Source organism: Phodopus roborovskii, unplaced genomic scaffold (assembly GCF_943737965.1).
Source record: "Phodopus roborovskii unplaced genomic scaffold, PHOROB, whole genome shotgun sequence".
In the NCBI taxonomy this organism is placed as follows: domain Eukaryota; kingdom Metazoa; phylum Chordata; class Mammalia; order Rodentia; family Cricetidae; genus Phodopus; species Phodopus roborovskii.
In genome coordinates, this window is record NW_026125539.1 from 60,070 (window position 1) to 82,644 (window position 22,575).

The following is a 22,575-nucleotide window of genomic DNA, read 5'->3' on the forward strand; positions in this document are numbered from 1 at the left end:
CAGAATTGCATATAGGGACTGGAAGTAACCAAAGAGAGATTATGAGAAGTTGCAGGGAAAATGTGACATCAAAGCCCTTGAAACTGAAGCCCCATGTGTTTGAGACAGAGCTACTGGTTTTGGTGTTTGCATTCCCCTTTAGTAATATTGTTACAGTTTAAACTGGGGCACTTGCTGGGCATTGGTGATGCATGCCTTTAATCCCAGCACTGGGGAGACAGAGGCAGGTGGATCTCTGTGAGTTCAAGGCCAATCTGGTTTACAGAGCTAGTTCCAGGACAGGTTGCAAAGCAATACAGAGAAAGCCTGTCCTGGAAAATTAAATAAATAAATAAATAAATAAATAAATAAATAAATAGATAAACTGGGGCATTTCAGTTTTCTGGAAGTTGAATACAGAACTGGAGTGAATGCATAATTCTTCATGGGAACTTTAGTAAATATCTCTGGGTTCTTTCTAACACTTTTGTGTGATTGATTTTTGTAGAGGGGACTCACTTCATAGGCCAGGCTGGCATCCAACTCAATTAGATTCACCTGTTTCTGCCTCCTGAGAGCTGAGATTAAAGTCATGAGCTGAAACATCCAGCTTGCTCATCTTTTTTCTAGTTAATAAGTATTCATACAATTTCTCTGAAATGTACTCAGTACCATTTATCTGCTAGCTTGTCTCTCTCCTTATGTCTGTTAATTCCCATTTCTCTTCCAAGGCTATATTCTAATCAAAGTGCAGAAATGGCAGAGGTGAATCTCATTATTCAGTTTCTTTCTAAAATGACTTGGTGATTATATTAGAAGTTTTGTATCATGGAATAAGCATGGGGAGCATCAGAATTATATAAGTATATTTTCAAGAAAGTGTACATTTACAGTGTTGTCACTATCATACTTTCTGTTGTACACATGTTTGGGATATTTTAGAATACAGTAACCTATGATGATGTGCATGTTGACTTCACTGGGGAAGAGTGGGCTTTGCTGGATCCCTCCCAGAAGAATCTCTACAAAGATGTGATGCTGGAAACCTACAGGAACCTCACTGCTATAGGTAAAACTGAATTTTCCTTCATGTCTTAAAATAAGGGGACAACTCTATCTTGGTTATAGATAATATTCTGTAATTTTGTTTGAGAAAGAGAAAGAATGAGGTGAATAAATCAGGCATGGTTCTAAGGTTCACTGAAGATAGTAACTTTTGCACAATTTCCAATAATATGTCATACATTTTCTGGTACTATATTTTAGGCTACAGTTGGGAAGACCATATTATTGAAGAACATTGTCAAAGTTCTAGAAGACATGGAAGGTAATATTCATGTGCAAGGTGATACAAATGTGCCTATGGAGAAATTTTAATGTGTCCTGGAAGTTTTAAAGAAAAGCAACAGTATAAATAAGCACAGCTTAAATTGAATTGATTATTAAATTCTCAAAAAAAAAAAACAAAAAAACAAAAAACTATATACCTCAGTGTCAGGTAGCTGATAGGTGTTTACAAGGCATTCCTCTGAGAAAGAAGACAAAGAAACAATCCCTGAACTGATATCACTGTTTGAATCATAGCCCTATGAAAACTATGCTGTAGAACTGCCAATCATTTAGTTTCATACCACTCAAATATTATAAAAGGTATGCATGTTTAATAAGTGATAAGTATTTGTCCAAAACCTTCTAATAAACAGAGTCCATAGTAAAGCTAGTGTTGTTCATACACTTGTAACTGCTAAATTTAGTGAGAGAGGTAGTTTATGAGAATCAAGGTTGTTGTAGAGAAACCTGAGTCCCTACACCACATGTCTATGAAGAACAGAAAGTCAAACTGTGTAAATGCAATGTGGAAAACTTTTGTTTTTCTTCTTTTACTAGGTATATCATATATCACTCTGATACAAGCCATGTAAACATAGGGATATGGACAGAATCAACTTAACTCCCTCTGTCTCCCAACAATTAGAAGATATGTAGATAGACTTGTAAAATGTGATACAAGTTTACAGTTGGTTGGTTTTCCAACTTCATTGGGAATACATCAACAAACTCCTACCAGAGAAAAGCCCTATGAATATTGAAATGTATAAATTCTTCTGTTTGTCACAATTCACTTTGCAAATATTTGAGTGCAAAAGTGTGGTAAAGCTCTGAGCTCCTCTAGTTCTCTTTAAATATATGAAAAAAACTCACTTAGAAAAAAGATGCTATAACTCTGAGCCATATAATAAAGTCTCTTACCATCCCAGGCATCTTCAAAGATGCAAAACAACCCTTAATGACTTTAAACCTTAAAATCTGATTCCTCCTTCAATCAGAACAAATTGTAAAATTAATTCATACATATATAAAGATTCACCAGTATAATAAATGTGGTAAAGCTTTTTACATTTGCCAATTATCTTTGCAGGTATGAAAGTAGTCATACCGGAGAGAAAACCTCAGAATATAGTAAATGTAGTAACGCCTTCACATATTACAGGCATCTTCAAAGGCAAGAAAGAACTCATGCTGGAGAGAAACCCTATGAAAATATTCGATATGGTGAAAGCTTTATATATCACAGTAATCTCCGAAGATCTCATACTGGAGAGAAACCCTATGGATGTAATCAATGTAGTAAATCTTTTGCACATCACAGTAGTCTCCGAGTACATAAAAGAACACATACTGGAGAGAAACCTTACAAATGTAATCAATGTGGTAAAGCCTTTGCCTATCACAGTCATCTTCAAAAACATAAAAGAACACATACTGGAGAGAAACCCTACAAATGTCATCAATGTGGCAAAGATTTTGCAGATCAAACTCATCTTCAAGTACATAAAAGAACACATACTGGAGAAAAACCCTATGAATGTGATCAATGTGGGAAAGCCTTTTCACAAAACAGTAGTCTTCAAATACATAAAAGAACACATACTGGAGAGAAACCCTATGAATGTGATCAATGTGGGAAAGCCTTTTCACAAAACAGTAGTCTCCAAATCCATAAAAGAACACATACTGGAGAGAAACCCTATGAATGCAATCAATGTGGTGAAGCCTTTGCATGTTACAGTAGTCTTCGAATGCATAAAGGAACACATACTGGAGAGAAACCCTATGAATGTAATCAATGTGGTAAAGCTTTTGCACATCATAGTAGTCTCCGAGTACATAAAGGAACACATACTGGAGAGAAACCCTATGAATGTAATCAATGTGGTAAAGCCTTTTCATGTCACAGTAGTCTCCGGATACATAAAAGAATACATACTGGAGAGAAACCCTATGAATGTAATCAGTGTGGTAAAGCCTTTTCATGTCACAGTAGTCTCCGGATACATAAAAGAACACATACTGGAGAAAAACCTTATAATTGTAATCAATGTGGTAAAGCCTTTGCACGTCAAAGTCATCTTCAACTACATACAAGAACACATACTGGAGAGAAACCCTACAAATGTCATCAATGTGATAAAGCCTTTGCATGTAGCAGTAATCTTCGAATTCATGAGAAAAAGAAATCATTCTGCAGAGAAAGCCTTTAAATATAATCAGTGTGGTAAACTTTGTACTTAATTGTAGTCTTTATAAATGAGTAAAACTTTTAGTGTGTAATTGTCTGTTCAAGCTTTTACATATCACAGTAACCTTTGAGGACCTGAAAAAAAAACTAGTACAGAAGGGTATCTGACTGTAAAGGATTTGGTAATATCTTTAGCCAATACACTTACATTTAGTTATATAATATTATTTTGCAGAAAAGATCTGACAGGTGTCAACAATCTGTTCAAGCATTATACAAGGAAGTAACCCATTTAGATTTCATACTTCTCTTCAATTACATGAACTAATTCATGCAGGTGTTAAACTTTATGGATGTGTATCAGTGCCTTTTCTGTTTCTGTGATAAAACCTAATATCTAAGTCAACTTACAGAATAGTTTAATTTGGCCCTTGGTTGCAAAGCAATACAGAATCACTATGAAAATGGCATGGCAACAATTGTCAGATGTGATAGGTAAATCAGAAAGCTAAAAACTCACATCTCCAACCTCCACCATGAAACAGAGAATAGGATCTGAAAATAGTATGCAAATGTAAACTGTCAGGCTCACCCACCCCCAGTGACATATTTCTTACAACAGGACAGCATTTCCTAAATCTTTCCAAATGATACCACCAAAAAGAAGGATTAATTTCTCTGACTTCAAGTCTACATGCTTGCTTTCTGTTACATGAACCAATTAATGATGAAGAAAAGTTCTGTAAATAAATCTTCAGATGCCTCAACACCTGTGTTACAGTATTGAATACTTATATGAGAAAAACATTCATGAGTAAAAAAATTTTAATGCTTTGTTTTCATCTTAATTATGTGGTATTGATATGTCTTTGTGTGGATACGTGCATGTTTATGCTTTTCCCCAAGAAGGTTAGACCATGTAATCTTCTTGTAGCAGGATTTTCAGTATAAAACCTGACCTTGGTCCTGGGAATGAACTTGGCCATGTCTCTCACCCCTCACCCTATAAATATCTTAAAGACTGTATATATCAACTTGATGTTAGAAAATAGGAAAAGAAGTCATATAAGAGAAAAGTTCTATTCATGTGAATTATTTGGTAATGACTTTAAACATCAAAGTTTTCTTCAGTTTCGAGGAAAAGATGTTTAATCTCCTTTTCATGTTATCCTCAAAGAAATATATTATTTATCATGTTCATGCAAGGTAATGGTGAAGATCAACAATTGTGGTTGGTTGTGGTTTGTGTTTTGAAACATTTGGAGTAGGTATGGAATTTGCTGTATATGTGGCAAATTCATTTAGTGAAGTTTATTTTGTGGTCCTTCTATTCCTTCTGTGGCTATTTATTTTGGCACTTTCACTTGGTTGATGTATATTTTTATGCTGTAATGTATAGAATGTGATGCTCATCATCTAAGAGGTTCATTATTTGAACATCAGGTAGTGTGTGATCATAGTTTTCAAGTAAGTGTTCCTATGAAAGGGTGTTGGGTTATTGTTCTTGGTTTTGTTTTTCATATATTCCCAAATTCCCTTCAGATGTTATTTTTTGTTATCTTGCCTGTCTTGGGTATCTGTAATTAGTCAAGGATACATTTCAACTTTTGATTCTTATGTGTCAGTCTCTTGAATACAAGTCCAAGGATAGAAATGTACCCCCAATGTTTGCTGTTTTGTCTACACATTATAACAATGTTAATGTTAAAATTCTCAATAAAAGAGAGTATAAGAAACTGTAAATACCTTATGTGTGTATCTAAAGCAGCATTTTCATCTCTCCAGGTGAGTTGTAATAAGGTAATCAATAATCTACTGTATATCTCACAACAGAGCTTGATTTGATATAGATATTGATATATTATTTGATGTTCCATGTGTCTTCATGTTCCCATTATCTATTTGGCACTTCATCTGCAAGTGCTGACTTCTAGGGTGCCAGATAACATAACAGCAATGTGTGTGTGTGTGTGTGTGTGTGTGTGTGTGTGATAAATATGTGAATACTGAAGACAACTTTGTGGGGTCTACTTTTCACCATCTTTATATGTATATCAAGGTCAGACAGATTCCAGCCTTACACACAACAGGCATTTCCCCTTTGAGCACCCTCACTGATTCTCAAATAAGATTAGTTGATATATTACATCAATACAATGTTGTCCTCTTTTCACACTGTAAACATATTGTCATCTAAGAATGGATGGAAACAGGACAGTTTGAATAATAAGTCAAATTTGCAAATGAAAATTATATATTGTTATATTTACCTCTCTCTCTCTCTCTCTCTCTCTCAAGTGTTAGTTTATTCTGAGGGCTAAAAATTTGTTCATTATATTTCCTCAGAACCATAAATGAATCCCAGATGATTTTCTCAGGGGGTAAAATTGGTTGCTGCTAAGTCCGATGACCTCAGTTCAATCTCTAGGAGACCCATATTAGTCCTACAAGGTTTTCTCTTATTTCTACATTTGGGCTATAGCAATGCACTAGCACATATATAAATACTTTTTAAACCCACATAAGGACTAATGAGGTCACTTTCAGCCAAACCTGACTCCCTAGGTTTCATCTCTAGAATGCACACAGGAGAAATAGATAACTCACAGGGTAAGTAGATATTAATATCTGTAAGTTGCTCTCTCACTGTCACATACATATTGGAAGCTGTTTTTGTGGGACTGCAATGGGAACCAGCTGAGTGGGCCCGGGTCTGTTCCTAAGTGGGGATGTGTGGACAGGGGAAAGGCTAGCTATTGAATATGAAAGGAGAACAGAGACATGAAGTAATGTCAGGAAGGCAGATTCAGTCTATATTGACTGCTCCACCTTATTCATACACCAAAACTAAGTAGTCAACCAAAAGTGGGGTCAGTGGCAGAGGACTTCTGTTATTATGTATAATATTATGTATTATGTATAAAGGGCAAATAGCAATTACATTCCCTAATCCTAAAGACACTCCAAAGCCACACATACTCTCTGCCTTCAGGCACACCATAACTGTATGTACTCTCTGCCTTCAGGGTGAGTGTAAACCCATCTGGGCCCAAGTCTATTGTTATTTAGATAGGAACCATTCACCATCCTGTAGCTGGTAAACAAATGTCTTAAGGACAAAAGTAGTGATTTGAGCTATCTGAACTCCTGGCAAGATAGAATAGGTTCCCATATATGGGTCCCAACATGCACATATTGGCAAAGGTATATACACACAGAGTTCAAACATGTTTAAGTGGCTGAAATTAACAAAGGAAAGAAAATAACCCAATTATTGAGAACATGAAATGATTTGCAAGTTTAAATTATTATAGAATTTCAAGAAGTATTACTGTTCGTCAAAACAATGATGGTTCCTTTGTAATTCTTGTTTTACTCTTTCATTTTCTGATTTCAGCTAGGTTTAGAGGTGCGAGTCTGTAATCCCGGCACTTGGAAGACAATGACAGGCCAATCTAAACTTGAGGCCATTTTGGTTCACATAGTGAGTTCCAGGACAGTCATGACTATGTAGAGATAGTTTGTCTCAAAAAAATTCCCAAAAGAACAAGTATATCTCAAATTATGGAATTTTTCTTAGTGTAATCGAACTGGACTCTGACTGGTTTCTGCAAAACCTCTTGTGATCTTTGCTTATATTAAGAGAACTGTACTGATACACCACCCAGAGCCTGCCTTCCTCACACCCTTTGTCCTGCTGGGCCTGATGCTTGGGGAGAGCATTGGGCCACAGTGTGGGTCCAACACCTACTCCACCTCTGTGGAACTTCATGGGTCTGTTCTAAGCACACTGGACCCACCTATACATGCAGGACCACCTTGAGACCACACTCACATGATCTTTGGACTCCATTGCCTGCCCTCTGTCAGAGGAGAGACCTTCAAGAGAGCTTGGATCATCTAGAGTTACATCAAACTCCTCACCCACTGGGAGAGCAGGGTAGAGAGAGAGAGAGAGAGAGAGAGAGAGAGAGGAGAGAGAGAGACTACCTGCACCCACTGAAAGAAGCAATGGGAAGACAGCAATACAAGAAAACACCCAACAATGGAAAGACAAGCATGACACCACCAGAATCTAGAGACTCTACACCAACTAGACCTGAACACACCAAAGCAGAGGATGCAGAAGAAAATGACTTAAAAAATTACTTCATAAAAATGATAGAAGCCCTCAAGGGCACTGTGAGAAAATCCCTTAAAGAAATGCAAGAAAAAACAAAAAATTGGAAGAAGCAGAGGAAAAGACCAAGCCAAAAATGCAAGAAATGAACAAATCTCTTAAAGAAAGTAAGGAAAGCCAAGAAAAACAATCAAACAGATAAAGAAAACAATTCAAACAGTCGAAGACCTGAACACTGAAATAGAGACAATAAAGAAAACACAAAGTGAGGGGATGCTGGAAATAGAAAAGCTGGGTAAACCATCAGAAACTACAGATGCAAGCATAACCAACAGAATACAAGAGATCAAAGAGATAATCTCAGGCGCTGAAAATGAACTAGAGGAAATAGATTCATCGATGAAGGAAAATCTTAAATCGAACAACTCTTTACCACAAAATATCCAGGAAATGTGGGAAACCATGAAAAGGCCAAACCTAAGAATAATAGGCACAGGAGAAGGTGAAAAAACCCAGCTCAAAGGTGCAGAAAACATATTCAACAAAATCATGGAAGAAAACTTTCCCAATCTGAACACAGAAATGCTTATGAAAGTACAAAAAGCATACTGACCACCAAAAGCCCCCTCAACATATAATAATCAAAACACCTAACATACAGAATAAAGAAAGTATATTAAGGACAGTGAAGGAAAAAGGTCAGATAACATAAAAGCAGACCTATCAAAATTACACCTGACTTCTCCACAAAAACTCTGAAAGCCAGAAGGTCCTGGCTAGATGTTCTACAAGTACTAAGAGTTCACGGATGCCAGCCCAGGCTACTATACTCAGCAAAACTCTGAATCACTATACATAGAAAACAAGATATTCAATGACAAAGCCAGATTTTCAAAGCACATATCCACAAATTCAGCCCTACAGAAAGTTCTAGAAGAAAATACTCCAACCCAGGGAAGATACCTACACTCACAAAGACATAGGCAATAGATAATCTCACTTCACCAGAAACCAAAAGAAAAAGCAGGGCAAATACATTCACAATACCACCGTCAACAACAAATAAAAAACAAACAAGAATTAAAAATCAGTGATCCTTACTTTCCCTCAACATTAATGGTCTTATGGAAAGATACAGGCAAACAGAATGGATATGAAGACAGAATCCATCCTTCTGATGCATATAAGAAACACATCTAAGCTTCAAAGACAGACATTACTATCACGGTTACATAAGGATCAGGATAAACAAATAGGCCGAATAGATGTTTACTCAGGGAGAAATAACTTACAACCTAGACAGATGAACACCAGGAAATTCCACCCGATGCTCTCCTGTCCGAGTCACGCCAGCAAGAGAGCTTTTCCCGGAGGCACCCACACTCGTAAAAGAAATGCTACTAAAACTCAAAGCTCACATAAAACCGCACACACTCATAGTGGGTGGCTTCAACACCCCACTTTCACCACTAGATAGGACCACCAGACAGAAACTTAAGAAAGAAACAAAAGAAATAACAGAAGTCATATCCCAATTGGGTTTAACCAACATCTATAGAACATTCCATCCAAACACAAAAAATTATAATTTCTCAGCTCCACATGGAACATTCTCTAAGACTGACCACATACTAGGTGACATAACAAACCTTAACAGATACCAAAAAAAAAAAAAAAAAAAAAAAAAAAAAAAAAAGAAAAGAAAAAGAAATTGAAACAGTCCCCTGTATCTTATCAGACCACCATGCTTTAATGTTGGAATTCAGCAACAACACAAATCACAGAAACCCTACAAACTCATGGAAACTGAACAATGTACAATTGTACCATTCCTGGGTCAAGGAAGAAATAAAGAAATTAAAGATTTCCTAGAATTCAATGAGAATGAGGACACAACATACCCGAATTTATGGGACACTTTTAAAGCAGTGCTATGATGAAAGTTCATTGCACTAAGTGCCCATATGAAGAAAACAGAGGATAGTCACATTAGAGAATTAACAGCACAACTGAAAGCCCCAGAAAAAAGAAGCTAACTAATCCCAGAGGAGTAGACACCAGTCAATAAAGTAAAAATTAGGAAAACAATACAAAGAATCAATATAACAAAGAGTTGTTTTTTTTTTTTTTTTGAGAAAATCAACAAGATAGACAAGCCTTTATCCAAACTAACCAAAAAGCAGAGAGAGAACATGCAAATTAACAAAATTAGACACAAAAAGAGAGACATAACAATGGACATTGAAGAAATCCAGAGAATTTTCAGGTAATACTTTGAAAACCTGTACTCCATAAAATTTGAGAAGTCAAAGGAAATGGACAAATTTTTGGATAACTATCACTTACCAAAATTAAAAAAAAGAACAGGTAAGCAACTTAAATAGACCTATGACCCCTAATGAAATAGAAGCAGTCATCAAAAGCCTCCCAACCAAATTAAGCCCAGGGCCAGATGGACTCAGTGTAAAATTCTACCAAAAATACAAAGAAGCGCTAATACCAATACTCCTTGAATTGTTCCACACAACAGAAGCAGAAGTTTCATTACCAAACTCTTTTTACAAGTCCTCAATCACTTTGGTAACCAAGTCACACAAAGACACAACTAAGAAAGAGAACTACAGACCAATACCCCTGGTGAACATTGATGCAAAAAAAAAAAAAAAAAAAAAAAACTGGAAAATCGAATTCAAGAAAATATCAGAAAAATCATCCCCCATGACCAAGTAGGCTTCATCTCAGGGATGGAGGCATGGTTCAACATATGAAATCTATCAATGTGATCCACCATATAAACAAACTGAAAAAGAAAACCCACATGATCATCTCACTAGATGCTGAAAAGCCTATGACAAAATCCAACACCCTTTCATGATAAAGGCCTTGGAGAGATGTGGGATAACAGGAACATACCTAAACATAATAAAAGAAATATACAATAAACCCACAGCCAACATCAAATTGAATGGAGAGAAGCTTAAGGGGATTCCTATAAAATCAGGAACAAGACAAGTCTGCCCTCTCTCTCCATATCTCTTTAATATTGTACTTGAAGTTCGAGCTAGAGCAATAAGACATGAAAAGGAGATTAAGGGGATATAAATTGGAAAGAAGAAGTCAAACTTTCACAATTTGCAGACAATATGATAGTTTACATAAGTGATCCAAAAAAGTCTGCCAGGGAATTCTTTTTTTTTTAATTTTATTTAATTTTATATACCAGTCCAATTAAATGAAAACAAACATTTATACACAATATTTGGGAATTTGGGCGTCGTTCTTTCCAAACTACTTCCTGCTGGTAAGGGGCGCTGTCTTGGGGGATTCGAAGAAGATTCAGATATCCTGGCTGTAGTCTGTAGGGCTGTTTTGTCCAGCTGTTTTGAATGTAGGATCAGCTTGTACTCTGTTTCAGGTGGTCTGGCGTGATCAAGCCACATTAGTCTGGAAGGAATCCACATCTTTTCATTTTCTGTGGAAACAAAAATAGAAATCCATTTCCCCAGTAACTTGTCCTTCAACTTAAATTTTGGAGTCAAAGCATTTTTTTTTTTAGTTTAATATATTATTTTACATGTCGAACCCAGTTCCCTCTCCCTCCCTCCCTCGCTCCCTCCCTCCCTCGCTCCCTCTTTCCCTCCCTCCCTCTTTCCCTCCCTCCCTCCTTCCCTCCCTTTTTACCCTCTCTGCCCTCTCACATGCACTCTAAACACCCTCCCCTCCCATCCCCCCACCCCAATTCCATATGTAGGGGAGTGCCATCCAGTTGGGGTCATGTAGATCTGACAGGTCCTGTGAAGTAGGGACTAGGGCTTCTCTCCTGTCTCTAGATTAAGGCAGTTATCCCTCCATGGGGGATATGTTCGCAAAGTCCTTTTGTGCACCAGGGATACATCCTGGCTCCACTGTCTGAGGTCTCTTTGACTGCTCAGTCCTTCTGGCTGAGACCCATATTCAGGGGGGCCTGAGTCAGTCCCATGATGGCTTCCCAGCTATCAGTCTAGTGGCCGTTAGCTCCTCCTTGTTCAGGTAAGCTGTCTGTATGTGTTTCTGCTGCATGGTCTTGTCCTCTCCATCTGCATCTGGGTTCTAGTTCGACTCAGTGTTTATGTATGGGTGTTTGATCCTGTTTCCAACAGGCATTAGTTGAGGGCTCCATGGAGAAGTTAGTTGTTGATCTCACTCTCCGGGAAGGGCATTTATGATAGCCTTTCCACGTAAGCTCAACTTGTTAGTTGGGAGCAGTCTTATAGTTCTCTCGACCTTTCTTTGTGTTCAGTTTTATCTTCAAACCAATATTGGCTCCCTCTTTTATGTTCTCTCTCTGTGTCTCTGTCTCTCTCTCTCTTTCCTATCTTCTATTCCTAACAAGGCTCAATATTCCTCTACCAGGGAATTCTTACAGCTGATAAACACCTTCAGCAAATTAGCAGTTTACAAGATTAACTCGAAAAAATCAGTAGCCCTACTATGTACAGACAATAAAGGGGCTGAGGAGGAAATCAGAGAAACATTACCCTTTACAATAGCCACTAACAACATAAAGGGTCTTGGGGTAATGCTTACCAAAGAAATGAAAGACCTATATAGCAAGAACTTTGTGTCTTCAAAGGAAGAAATTAAAGAAGAAACCAGAAAAATGGAAAGATCTCCTATGCTCTTGAATAGGTAGGATAAACATAGTAAAAATGGCCATCTTGCCTAAAGCAATCTCCATCAAAATCCCACTACAATTCTTCACTGACCTTGAAAGGATAATAATCAAATTTATATGGAAAAGCAAAAGAGTCAGGATAGCCAAAACAACCCTGTACGATAAAGGAACTTCAGGAGGCATCACCACCCCCAACTTCAATCTCTACTATAGAGCTATGGTCTTAAAAACAGCTTGGTTTGGCACAAAAATAGACAGGGAGACCCATGGAATTGAATTGAAAATCCTGATATTAACCCACACACCTACAAACACCTTAGTTTTGACAAAACAGCTAAAAGTATACAATGGGAGGAGGAACGCATCATCAACAAATGGTGTTGGCACAATTGGATGATGGTGTGCAGAAGACTGCAGATAGATCCATATCTATCACCATGCACAAAACTCAAGTCCAAATGTATCAAAGACCTCAACATAAATCCAGCCACTCTGAACCTCTTAGAAGAGATACCCTTGAACAAAGTGGTACGGACCACTTCCTGAAAATAACACCAGTAGCACAGACACTAAGATCAACAATTAATAAATGGCACCTCCTCAAACTGAGAAGCTTCTGTTAGGCAAAGGACACAGTTGACAAGACCAAACAGCATTCCACAAACTAGGAAAAACCCACATCTGACAGAGGGCTGATATCCAAAATATACAAAGAACTCAAAAAACTAATCACCAAAAACACCAAATAACTCTATTAAAAAGTGGGGTAGAGAACTGAAGAGAGAATTCTCAATAGAGGAATCCAAAATGGCTAAAAGACACTTAAGTGCTCAATAACCCAAACCATCAGGAAAATGCCAATCAAAACAACTCTGAGATACTATCTTACTCTTGTCAGACTGGCTAAAATTAGAAACAGCAGTGACAGTTTATCCTCTCCTGACAGCTTATGCTGGAGAGGATGTGGACAAAGGGGAACACTCCTCCACTGCTGGTGGGAGTACAGACTTGTACAGCCATTTTGGAGATCAGTATAGTGGTTCCTCAGGAAAATGGGAATCAGTCTACCACAGGACCCTGTAATCCCACTCTTAGACATATACCCAAATGATCTACATCCTTGCAACAAGACATGTGTCAGCTATGTTCATAGCAGCATTATTTATAATAGCAACAACCTGGAAGCAACCTAGATGCCCCTCAACTGAAGAATGGATAAAGAAGATGTGGCACATTTACACAATGGAATACTATTCTGTGGGGGGAAAAAACAATGGAATCTTGAAATTCACAGGCAAATGGGTGGACCTTGAAGAAACCATCCTGAGTGAGGTAGCCCAGTCACAAAAAGAGGAACATGGTATGCACTCACTCATATATGGATTTTAGACATAGAGCAAGGGATCACCAGCCTATAATTCACACCGCCAGAGAAACTAGGATTCAAGGAGAAACCTCAGAGATTCATACAAGTTTCCTCACAGAAGAGGAAAGGAACAAGATATCCTGAGCATATTGGGAGTGGGGGGGGGAGAAAATGGAGAGAGTTAGTGGGACCAGGAAGATTGAGTCAGGGAATGAATAGACAAGAGTGTAAAAAAGGAGATACTATAATAGAGGGAACCTTTATAGGTTTGAAGATAAAAGTGACTCTAGAGAAATGTTCAGGGACCTACAAAGATGACCCCACCTAACAATTTGAGCAACAGTTGAAAAGCTACCTTAAATGCCCTTCCCTGTTAATGAGATTGATAACTAACTTTTATGCCATCATAGAGCCCTCATCTAGTAGCTGGTGGAAACAGAAGCAGACATCTACAATTAAATACTGAGCTGAACTCCTGGAATCCAGTTGCAGAGAGTGAGGGGTGATAAGAAAATGGTGTTAAGTTAGATTCTAAGGATCATGTCTTCGAGTCAGGATTCTCAATCCAGAGACAATGGCCCTGATGGTATGGAGCCTGAAGGTGTCATCAAGAGTAATTGGAATGAGATTGTGGATAGCTTTGATGACATGAATCTCTCAAAATCCCTCCCCATGCCTATAGTTTTGAGAAGTCCTTAGCCATCCAGCCGCAAGCCATTCTACCTTGTATCAAGGAATATGATGTGATTGCTCAAGCCCAGTCTGTGATTGGGAAAACAGTTACATTTGCCATAACAATTCTGCAGCACATTGGGTTAGTAGAAGGCTACTCAGGCTTTGGTTCTGGCACCCACTGGTGAATTGGCTCTGCACATACAAAAGGTGGTCATGACATTAGGAGACTGCTTGGGTGCCTCTTGTAATGTATGTATTGGGGGCACCAATGCTCAAATGCTCAATGCTTAAATGCTCAATGCTCAAAAGCTTAACAGTAACAGTTTTATTGTCTGCTACAATGACCTCTGATATACTTGAGGTGACCAAGAAGTTCATGAGAGACCACATTCGGATTCTTGTAAAGAAGGAAGAGTTGATCCTGCAAGGTATCTGTCAGTTCTACATCAATGTGAAAAAAGAGGAGTGGAAGCTTGACACATAGTGTGACTTGTACAAAATCCTGACTATCACCCAGGCAGTAACCTTTATCAATACCAGATGGAAGATGGATTGGCTCACTGAGAAGATGCATGCCTGGGATTTCACTGTTTCCACCATGCATGGAGATATGGACCAAAAGGAATGAGATGTAATCATGAGGGAGTTCCAGTCTGGTTCTAGCAGAGTACTAATTATAACTGATCTGTTGGCCAGAGGCATTGATATGCAGCAGGTGTCCTTAGTCATCAATTATGACCTTCCCACCAACAGGGAAAACTACTCCCACATCAGATGGCTGAGAGCTACTTAGATTTTTAGGTTCAGGAGACCAGATGACACTTCTGGACTTCTAGGTCCAGAACATATGCAAATGGTGAAAACAAACATATACATGTCATTACATATTGTAAAAAAACAGTTTTCTCCATGTATATGGTATTTCAAAAATTAAAATGCATTTAGGTATATAAGTCTTGCCAATGTCTCCAACAAATGCATGTTAGGTACCAGTGGGGATGAGAAAATGGTATCAGATACTCCATACTGGTATTACAGAGTTATGGCCTGTGTTTTGGGTGCTGGAAATCACAGCCAGGCCCAGTGGATGAGCAGCCATTGCTCTTAGCTGCTGAGCCATCTATTCAGCCCCATGAACATGCCAATAATAGCAGAAAGTTGTGGAAAGTCTGATCCTAAGTTCATCTTTACCTCAGCCCTGATGACCCAGAAGACAAGATTGATAGCATGAAAAACTAAGAGTCAGTGCTTAAAGAAGTTTCTGAGCCCAAATCTCCTCAAAATGAGGGAAGTCTAAAAATGTTCAGGAGAGGAACTGACAATACAAGTCTTAGAAAGTGGCTGATTGCTTGACTAAAGCCACAGAACTGAGTTTATGTCTAACGTAGTACATGGCAGCAATGACAGCCCACAAGGACACAAGTCAGGTGTGTCCCTGCTTGAGTTTATGCCTCCTGTAAGGAGAGTCAAGTAACTTGTAGATGGAAGGAACTGGAATGTCAGAGTGCTGAGTGTAATTCAGATAGTGGAGGTTAAGAACATAATGATTGAGTGGGAAATAAACAAAAAAGTAGGCTAGAGGTCATGGGGTTGTGTGAATGAAAATGGTCCCCATATGGCTGTGTATTTGAATGTTTGCTTCCCAATTAGTGGGACTGAGTGGGAAATGTGATGTGGCATGCCTGAAGGAGGTGTGTGACTTGAAATTGGCTTTCCTTTTCTGCTCCAAGCTCCTACTTGGCCTACTGCCATCTTTCCTACCATGATAATGAACTAATGCTCTGAAAAGTGTAAGCAAGTCCCCAGTTAAAAGCCTTCTGTTGTAAGAGTTTATTGGACAATTTTCCCTTCACAGTAGTAAAACAGTAACTTAAACAGTCATCTGTGTAATATTTTGGCAAAGAAATCTGTCTATTCTGCCCAAGTCCTGAGAAACTTAGGCAGAATTAAATAGTAATGACTTCTTTGACAAAAGACTGAGTCAAGGATACAGGTCTATAGTGAAAAAAGAGCAACAAGTTGAGAACAAAGAAATGAAATGTATGGTTTGGAGGGGGGAAGGGGTCATTTTAGGAGGGAAGAGAAAAGGAGGCTCACCTCTTTTGTATCTGGGCCCATTTAGCATGATATGACCTTGCAAGAGAGACACACAAATCAACAGTATTGAATATACATCAGAAATAGTATCAACAGCTACCAACTTCAAAAAAGAACAGCCAAGTAGGGTGTGGTCTGTCATGCCTTTAATCCAGAACTGGGGGTCGATTTAGCTGGCAGCCACATACTGAAACAGGCAGTAATTTCCAAGGAGGTTGACAACATTAAAGAGAAGGTAGCTGCTCATCATTGCAAGCAGAGGAAAGGTGCTCTAAGTGTAAGATTCCCCCACTCACTTGAGCCTTCAATTTATAGAAGTAAAAGGCAAGCCAACTCCTAGCCACAGAAAACAAATTCATACAAAACATGTGCTACTCTGTTCTAAGAGGGGCAGAATCCATGTACAGCCAGATCCCCATATGCTGGTATCCTCTGATTTGTTTTCTTTAAATAAAGAGGCAAAATGTAAAGGTCATTGATGGGAGATGTCATTCTGTATATGTTTCTCATACTGGTTAATGAATAAAGCACAGTTGGCCAATAGGAAAGGAAGATAGGAGGGACTAGGAGACAAGGAGAAAATAGGAAGGAGGAAGTAAAGGAGTCAGGATGGAGAGCCTGGAGAGAACAGAACTGCCATTCCTCCACTCTCGGTAAGACCACGTGGAAATACATAGAAATGGGTTAATAATTAAGACAGAGCTAGCCGATAAGAAACTAGCACCTGGCCATAGTATTGTATCAAATACAGAGTCTCTGTGTATTATTTGGGGCTGGCGCAGCGGCGGGACAAGACCAGGCAGCAGGCAGGAAAAGCATACTCCTTACAGGTCGTGGGTTCCTCCTCGGTGGCTTCAGTTCAGCACTGTTGCAGACATCTATTTTTGACAGAACCGGAGCCCCATTGAGGAGACCCTGGCAGCATGAAGCTGTGACGATGAAGCCTGGTTACATTCTGAGACCACAAGATGTTGAGTTGTCAAACTATTTGACATTTGCCATGGAGAGCTGCGTATAGCAAGTGTACGTAGGGAGAGAGAAATGTGTGAGAAGTTGCAGGGTTAAGCCTTAAGAAAATGAAGCCCCAGATGACTAAAACACAGCAGCAGGGTTTGGTATTTGCCCTGCTGGGTTTCAGTTTTGCTTTGGTCCAATTTTTCCTCACTGTGTTCTGACCTCTCCTTTGGAATAGGAACATATATTCTGTGGTGTTGTATCTTGGAATGATATATTTGGTTTGTTCATTTTGTAAGACACCACAGACAAGAGAGTGCCAAACTACTGACAGTATTTACACTAACCTAACTAAAGTGTCTTTTCAAAGAAATGTGTGTAGCACTTCACATTTAACCTCTAAAATTTCCGGATCCCACAGGGCCATGCCTGATGACTGATGGGCTCACCTTAGCAGGGAGTTGGGTTAACTTTGAGCAGAAGGCCACCATGTGATTTGCTGCCTGAAGGAAACAGCCATGTGACTTTTGGTAACAATTTCATAAAGGAGGTACATTCTATGTGAATTTGTGGTTACTACAACCATTTCACATATTCCAAAATGATGACACCCATAAACTTCCTGGTACCACTGAGCCTTCAAAATGTTACCCCGTTTATATACCAGGGAGGTGACACCAAACTTGCATAGTGTGTGTTTGCTTTGTTTTAATTTTGACACATATTTCTTTATGTACCTCCTGGTTTCCCCATAGACTGAAGAGTTTTCTTAGCTATGTGCCTCCAAAAGGAAGCTGACACTTTAAAGTATTTAGAAATAGAAGACTCATGGAAATTTGCATCAGCCTCGAGCTGGTTTTGGGAAAGCTCACATCCAAAGGAAGCCAAAGGAATAACTTGCTGGCTGTCAAACAAGCTGCTACCACTGCCAGCTATGACAGCTGGAGGCCACATACACAGGCCATGCTGAGTCTTAAGGTGCTGTCTCAGCTGCACCCTCCATATGGGATCTCCAAGCTGCTTTTTCTCTAAGATGTTTGGCCTTCCTTTTGTCTAGGTTTGCTGCCAACGTTTGTATCTGCTGCAGCATGCCCCCCCCCACACCAAGTTCACACTTGTGTCTTCACTTTCTAGTTGCTGTGATATAAACATGTCAAGGAAATAAAACATCCAAATATTAGTTCTTTCTCCTTTATTTTGTATCTCTTGTGTTTGCCGTGCCCTATGTTCTCTAATCTATGGGTATTTAAGCTAAGATTGCATATGATCAATTATATTATCCCTTTTCTAACCTAGACAGCCTGATTTATAGGAAGGCATTTCTAAAAAGGGGAATTTAGCTTGAATGTTATCATGCTTGACTCCTATTTACAGTGAGAAATGTAGCAGAGATTAACAGATTATAAATTTAGAGAACAGGTTTGAGGGAATGTTTAAGGAAATATTGTAAGTTTATCCCACGAGAGAGCCAAAATTCATACTAACCAATATTAATTAAAAGTTTGCTAATTTCTTTAACATGTGAGTTTCAGTATATACATTCCAGAAATTTTGCCATATGAGCATACAGCACAGACAGGCTAAAATAGGACAGAGAAAACATCAAGGAGAATTCAGTAAAGCCACAGGTATTATTGGATTATATGTCTAGGAGCAGATAACCCATACAGACCCTGTCTTCTAGTTCATTAATAAAGAGGAAGATATAGGTATCCAGTTAAGCATTAGTGAAGCAGCTTGTATGAGAGGTACTTCTTTTTACTTCTTCTGTCTTACTATTTTATTGCTGTGAAGAGATGTCATGACAGAAACTCTTATAAAGAAAAAGACATATAATTGGGGCTGGCTTACAGTTTCTGAGGTTTAGTCCATTATTGTCATGGCAGAAAATATGGCAGCATGCAGGTAGACATGATCCTAGAGAAGGAGCTGAGATTTCTACATCTTGACCCAAAGGCAGCAGGAGATTACCACATTAGGCCAAGCTTGAGCATATGAGATCTCAAAGTGGCACACTTCCTCTAAGGCCACATCTATTCCAACAAGGCTACACCTGATAGTGTCACTCCTTGTGGCACTAACACATGGTTCTATGGGGGCCATTCCTATTTAAACTACAGTAACTATGAGAAAAGAAATAGGTTTTAAGAATCCCCAGGATGTTCTACAGAGGCAGACAAAGAAGATATAGAAGACATTTCAAGTTACTTCCATTTTTCTTAAAAGTTGGGTAGATGTCAGTAAAGGTTCCTGCTCACTGTATTTTTATCCTTTGGGATTTCTTCTATCTCTAGACCTTGTGAACAAGGTGTCAATAGCTTTCTAACCCAGGCCTGGTTTAAATATAAACTATGGGATAAAGGGTGCCCCTTGTAGAAAAAATAACTCAGAGAATTATGTTTTTCTACATCTTGACTAAGTTTTTCAGATTGCCGGCTTCTATTGAAGCTACCTAAAAGGATTGTGGGTATTTGTCACACCAAGTCTAGCCAGAGAGGACCCAGACTGTGTCTTGACAAAATTATCTCAAATGGATACTAAACTTGTTGAATGTAAGTGCAGAACTTCTAGAAGATACTAGTTCCACATTCAGCTCTGGGAAGATATAGCACAGCTGTGCCAACAACTCAGCTGGCTGCTCCTCAATATCTTTGGAAAGCAGTCCCAGCTGAGCATGTTGGGTGTTCAGACTGACTCAAGCTCACCTATACTCTCCTCACAGATCCTGGAAGTGGTATCACAGTGCAGCATGGGCTCCTACCTGAAGAAACCTACAACTGGAGGCTGGAAGAGCCCTCTAACCCTGTAGACTGCTGTGTCCACTAGGAGGCACTGATTGGCTAATGAGTCCTGAGTGACAAGAACAGCTTCCTTAAGGAGATAGTGTGCTAAAGGAACTCAGCACAGTGTTTACCTACCCTGGCTTCAATCCCAGACACAGACCAGGCCCAGTTTGGCAGAGATTTGCAATTCAGAAGCATTCATGTCTGGCCTCAAAAGCTGACCATGCTGTCTTCCCTTACTTATTCAAGAATCCAATAGTTGTCCAGTTCAAAAGGCTGGATGTCTCAGCTGGTCTTCAGTATAAAGAGGAATTCTGAGAAGTAGACTCTAATGCTAGAGAGAGCTAAGGTAAACAGGAGAAGAATCAAAGCTTCCTTCTTTCATGCTCTGTATATAGGCTACCAACATGTGTAACCCATATTAAAGATGGATCTTCCCACATCAAAAGAATCCAGTTAATGTTGGGTTTTACAATTTCACATGATTCATTAAGATAAACCTCTCACAGGTATAATGAGTGTATTGGTTTTGGTTAATTCCAGATGTAATTAAGTTGACAACCAAGAATAGTGACCATAAGAGTCAATACAGAATTACTGACAAAGATTTCTTACCTGTAGCAGCCAAGGAGAGCATGGGAATCATTTCCATAGATTCCTAATCATGCTCAGGTAACAAGCCCCACTTCTGAACAAGATCACAATGGAAAAGCAGAGATACATGGGCATTATTAACACTATTAACAAAGTCATGTAGAAAGCTATGTAAAATATAAAAATGATGGACAGAAATACCTCTGGCATGTTCATCTTGTTCTTAGTTGAAAAATCAAGTAAATGATAATATGAAAGTTGATTGCTTAGTAGCTAATGTTGTTAATCATGATGTATAATCTGAAGATAAATATATTCTCACAAATACAAAAGACAGAGGATAGAAATACAGAGAATATCAAGGAAAAAAAACCAGCATGATGGGCGCTGTTCTTACATGGATAGGCATGCTGAGCTATTTCTAACCTCAAACAAGGTTGTTTTTGCTTTTGTACATCCTTTCTCAGAGGAAGGCCACAGCTGCTTCCATGCAGTATCATTTTAACTAGGCCTGGCTATTTTTTTTCTCAGAGTTGCTGTTATTGTAGAGAATTCCATTCTTCTTTTAACCTTTTATTTTGTGTGTATGGCTGGTTGCCTCTATATGTCGGTGCATAGCACCTGTAGAGGCTGTAAGACCTGGGAGAAGTAGATGTATCATTTGTTGTCCAGTGTAAATGGAAAGTGCAGGGCTTGTCTCAAGTCCTAGATAGGGTAGTCTGTGAGGCTGGATTATCCCAGCTAGCCACCTTGAACGTGTACTAAGAACATTGTAGTTCAAAGCCAATCTTTAGGCAGTGTTGATCAGCTTAGTGGTATTGTCACAATCCTGGTGAAATCACCATTGTGGGGCCCTATAATCCTTTTGGAGACATCAAAGTCATTGTTGGGCATGGTCATGGTTCACTGCAGAAAAAGGATTGTGGATCAAACCCAAAATCATGTACAGGGACATTTTTTTTTTTCTGGATGATTTATTGTTTTTCTTCACATGTCTCATTTGTACAGTGGTCTTCAAATTCCTAACCTGGATGTCTTTATGCTCCTAAAAGGACAAAAACAAAACCTTCTCCCCAACCCTAATTTTGGAAAAGTTCTATTTTGTCAAGTTATATCTGATCAAATGACAAGTATTTGTTAGTTTTAAAGTTAATTTAGATTAAACAGCCTTGCGGTTTGATGAACTACCATTATTTCTAATCAAGAGGTGTCTCTTGTTTTTTTAAAATGTATTTTATATAACAAAGTCCAATTAAATGAAAACAAACATTTATAGACAATATTTGGGAATTTGGGCGTTGTTCTTTCCAAACTACTTGCTGCTGGTAAGGGGAGCTGTCACGGGGTATTCGAAGAAGATTCAGAAATCCTGGCTGTAGTCTGTAAGGCTGCTTTGTCCAGCTGTTTTGAATGTAGGGTCACCTTGTACTCTCTTTCAGGCAGTCTGGCGTGATCAAACCACAATAGTCTGGAAGGAATCCACATCTTTTCATTTTCTGTGGAAACAAAAATAGAAATCCTATTCCCCAGTAACTTCAACTTAAATTTTGGAGTCAAAGCATTTTTTTTTAAATTTAATTTATTATTTTACATGTCGATCCAAGTTCCCTCTCCCTCCCTCCCTTTTACCCTTTCTGCCCTCTCACATGTACTCTAACCACCCTCCCCTCCCATACCCCCACCCCAATTCCATATGTAGGGGAATGCCATCAAATTGGGGTCATGTAGATCTGACAGGTCCTGTGAAGTAGGGACTAGGGCTTCTCTCCTGTCTCTAGATTAAGACAGTTATCCCTCCATGGGGATGTGTTCGCAAAGTCCTTTTGTGCACCA

At 38.8% G+C, this 22,575-nt stretch overlaps 1 protein-coding gene and 1 pseudogene across 2 annotated transcripts; both read left to right on the forward strand.

Annotated features, from left to right (window-relative positions):
* The first annotated feature begins 905 nt into the window (after positions 1-905).
* Positions 906-4,324, forward strand: LOC127216280 (zinc finger protein 844). Of its 2 annotated transcripts, none has more exons than XM_051176890.1 (3): positions 906-1,048; positions 1,246-1,306; positions 2,399-4,324. In XM_051176890.1, the coding sequence occupies exons 2-3, from the start codon at positions 1,300-1,302 to the stop codon at positions 3,550-3,552; spliced, it is 1,161 nt and encodes a 386-aa protein (XP_051032847.1). In that variant the 5' UTR covers positions 906-1,048; positions 1,246-1,299; the 3' UTR covers positions 3,553-4,324. The 2 variants fall into 2 exon arrangements, with proteins under 2 accessions (XP_051032847.1, XP_051032848.1); XM_051176891.1 differs by having other exon boundaries at positions 2,471-4,324.
* Positions 4,325-14,179: 9,855 nt separating this feature from the next.
* On the forward strand, positions 14,180-15,107 carry LOC127216281 (eukaryotic initiation factor 4A-I-like; annotated as a pseudogene).
* The last annotated feature ends 7,468 nt before the right edge of the window (positions 15,108-22,575 follow it).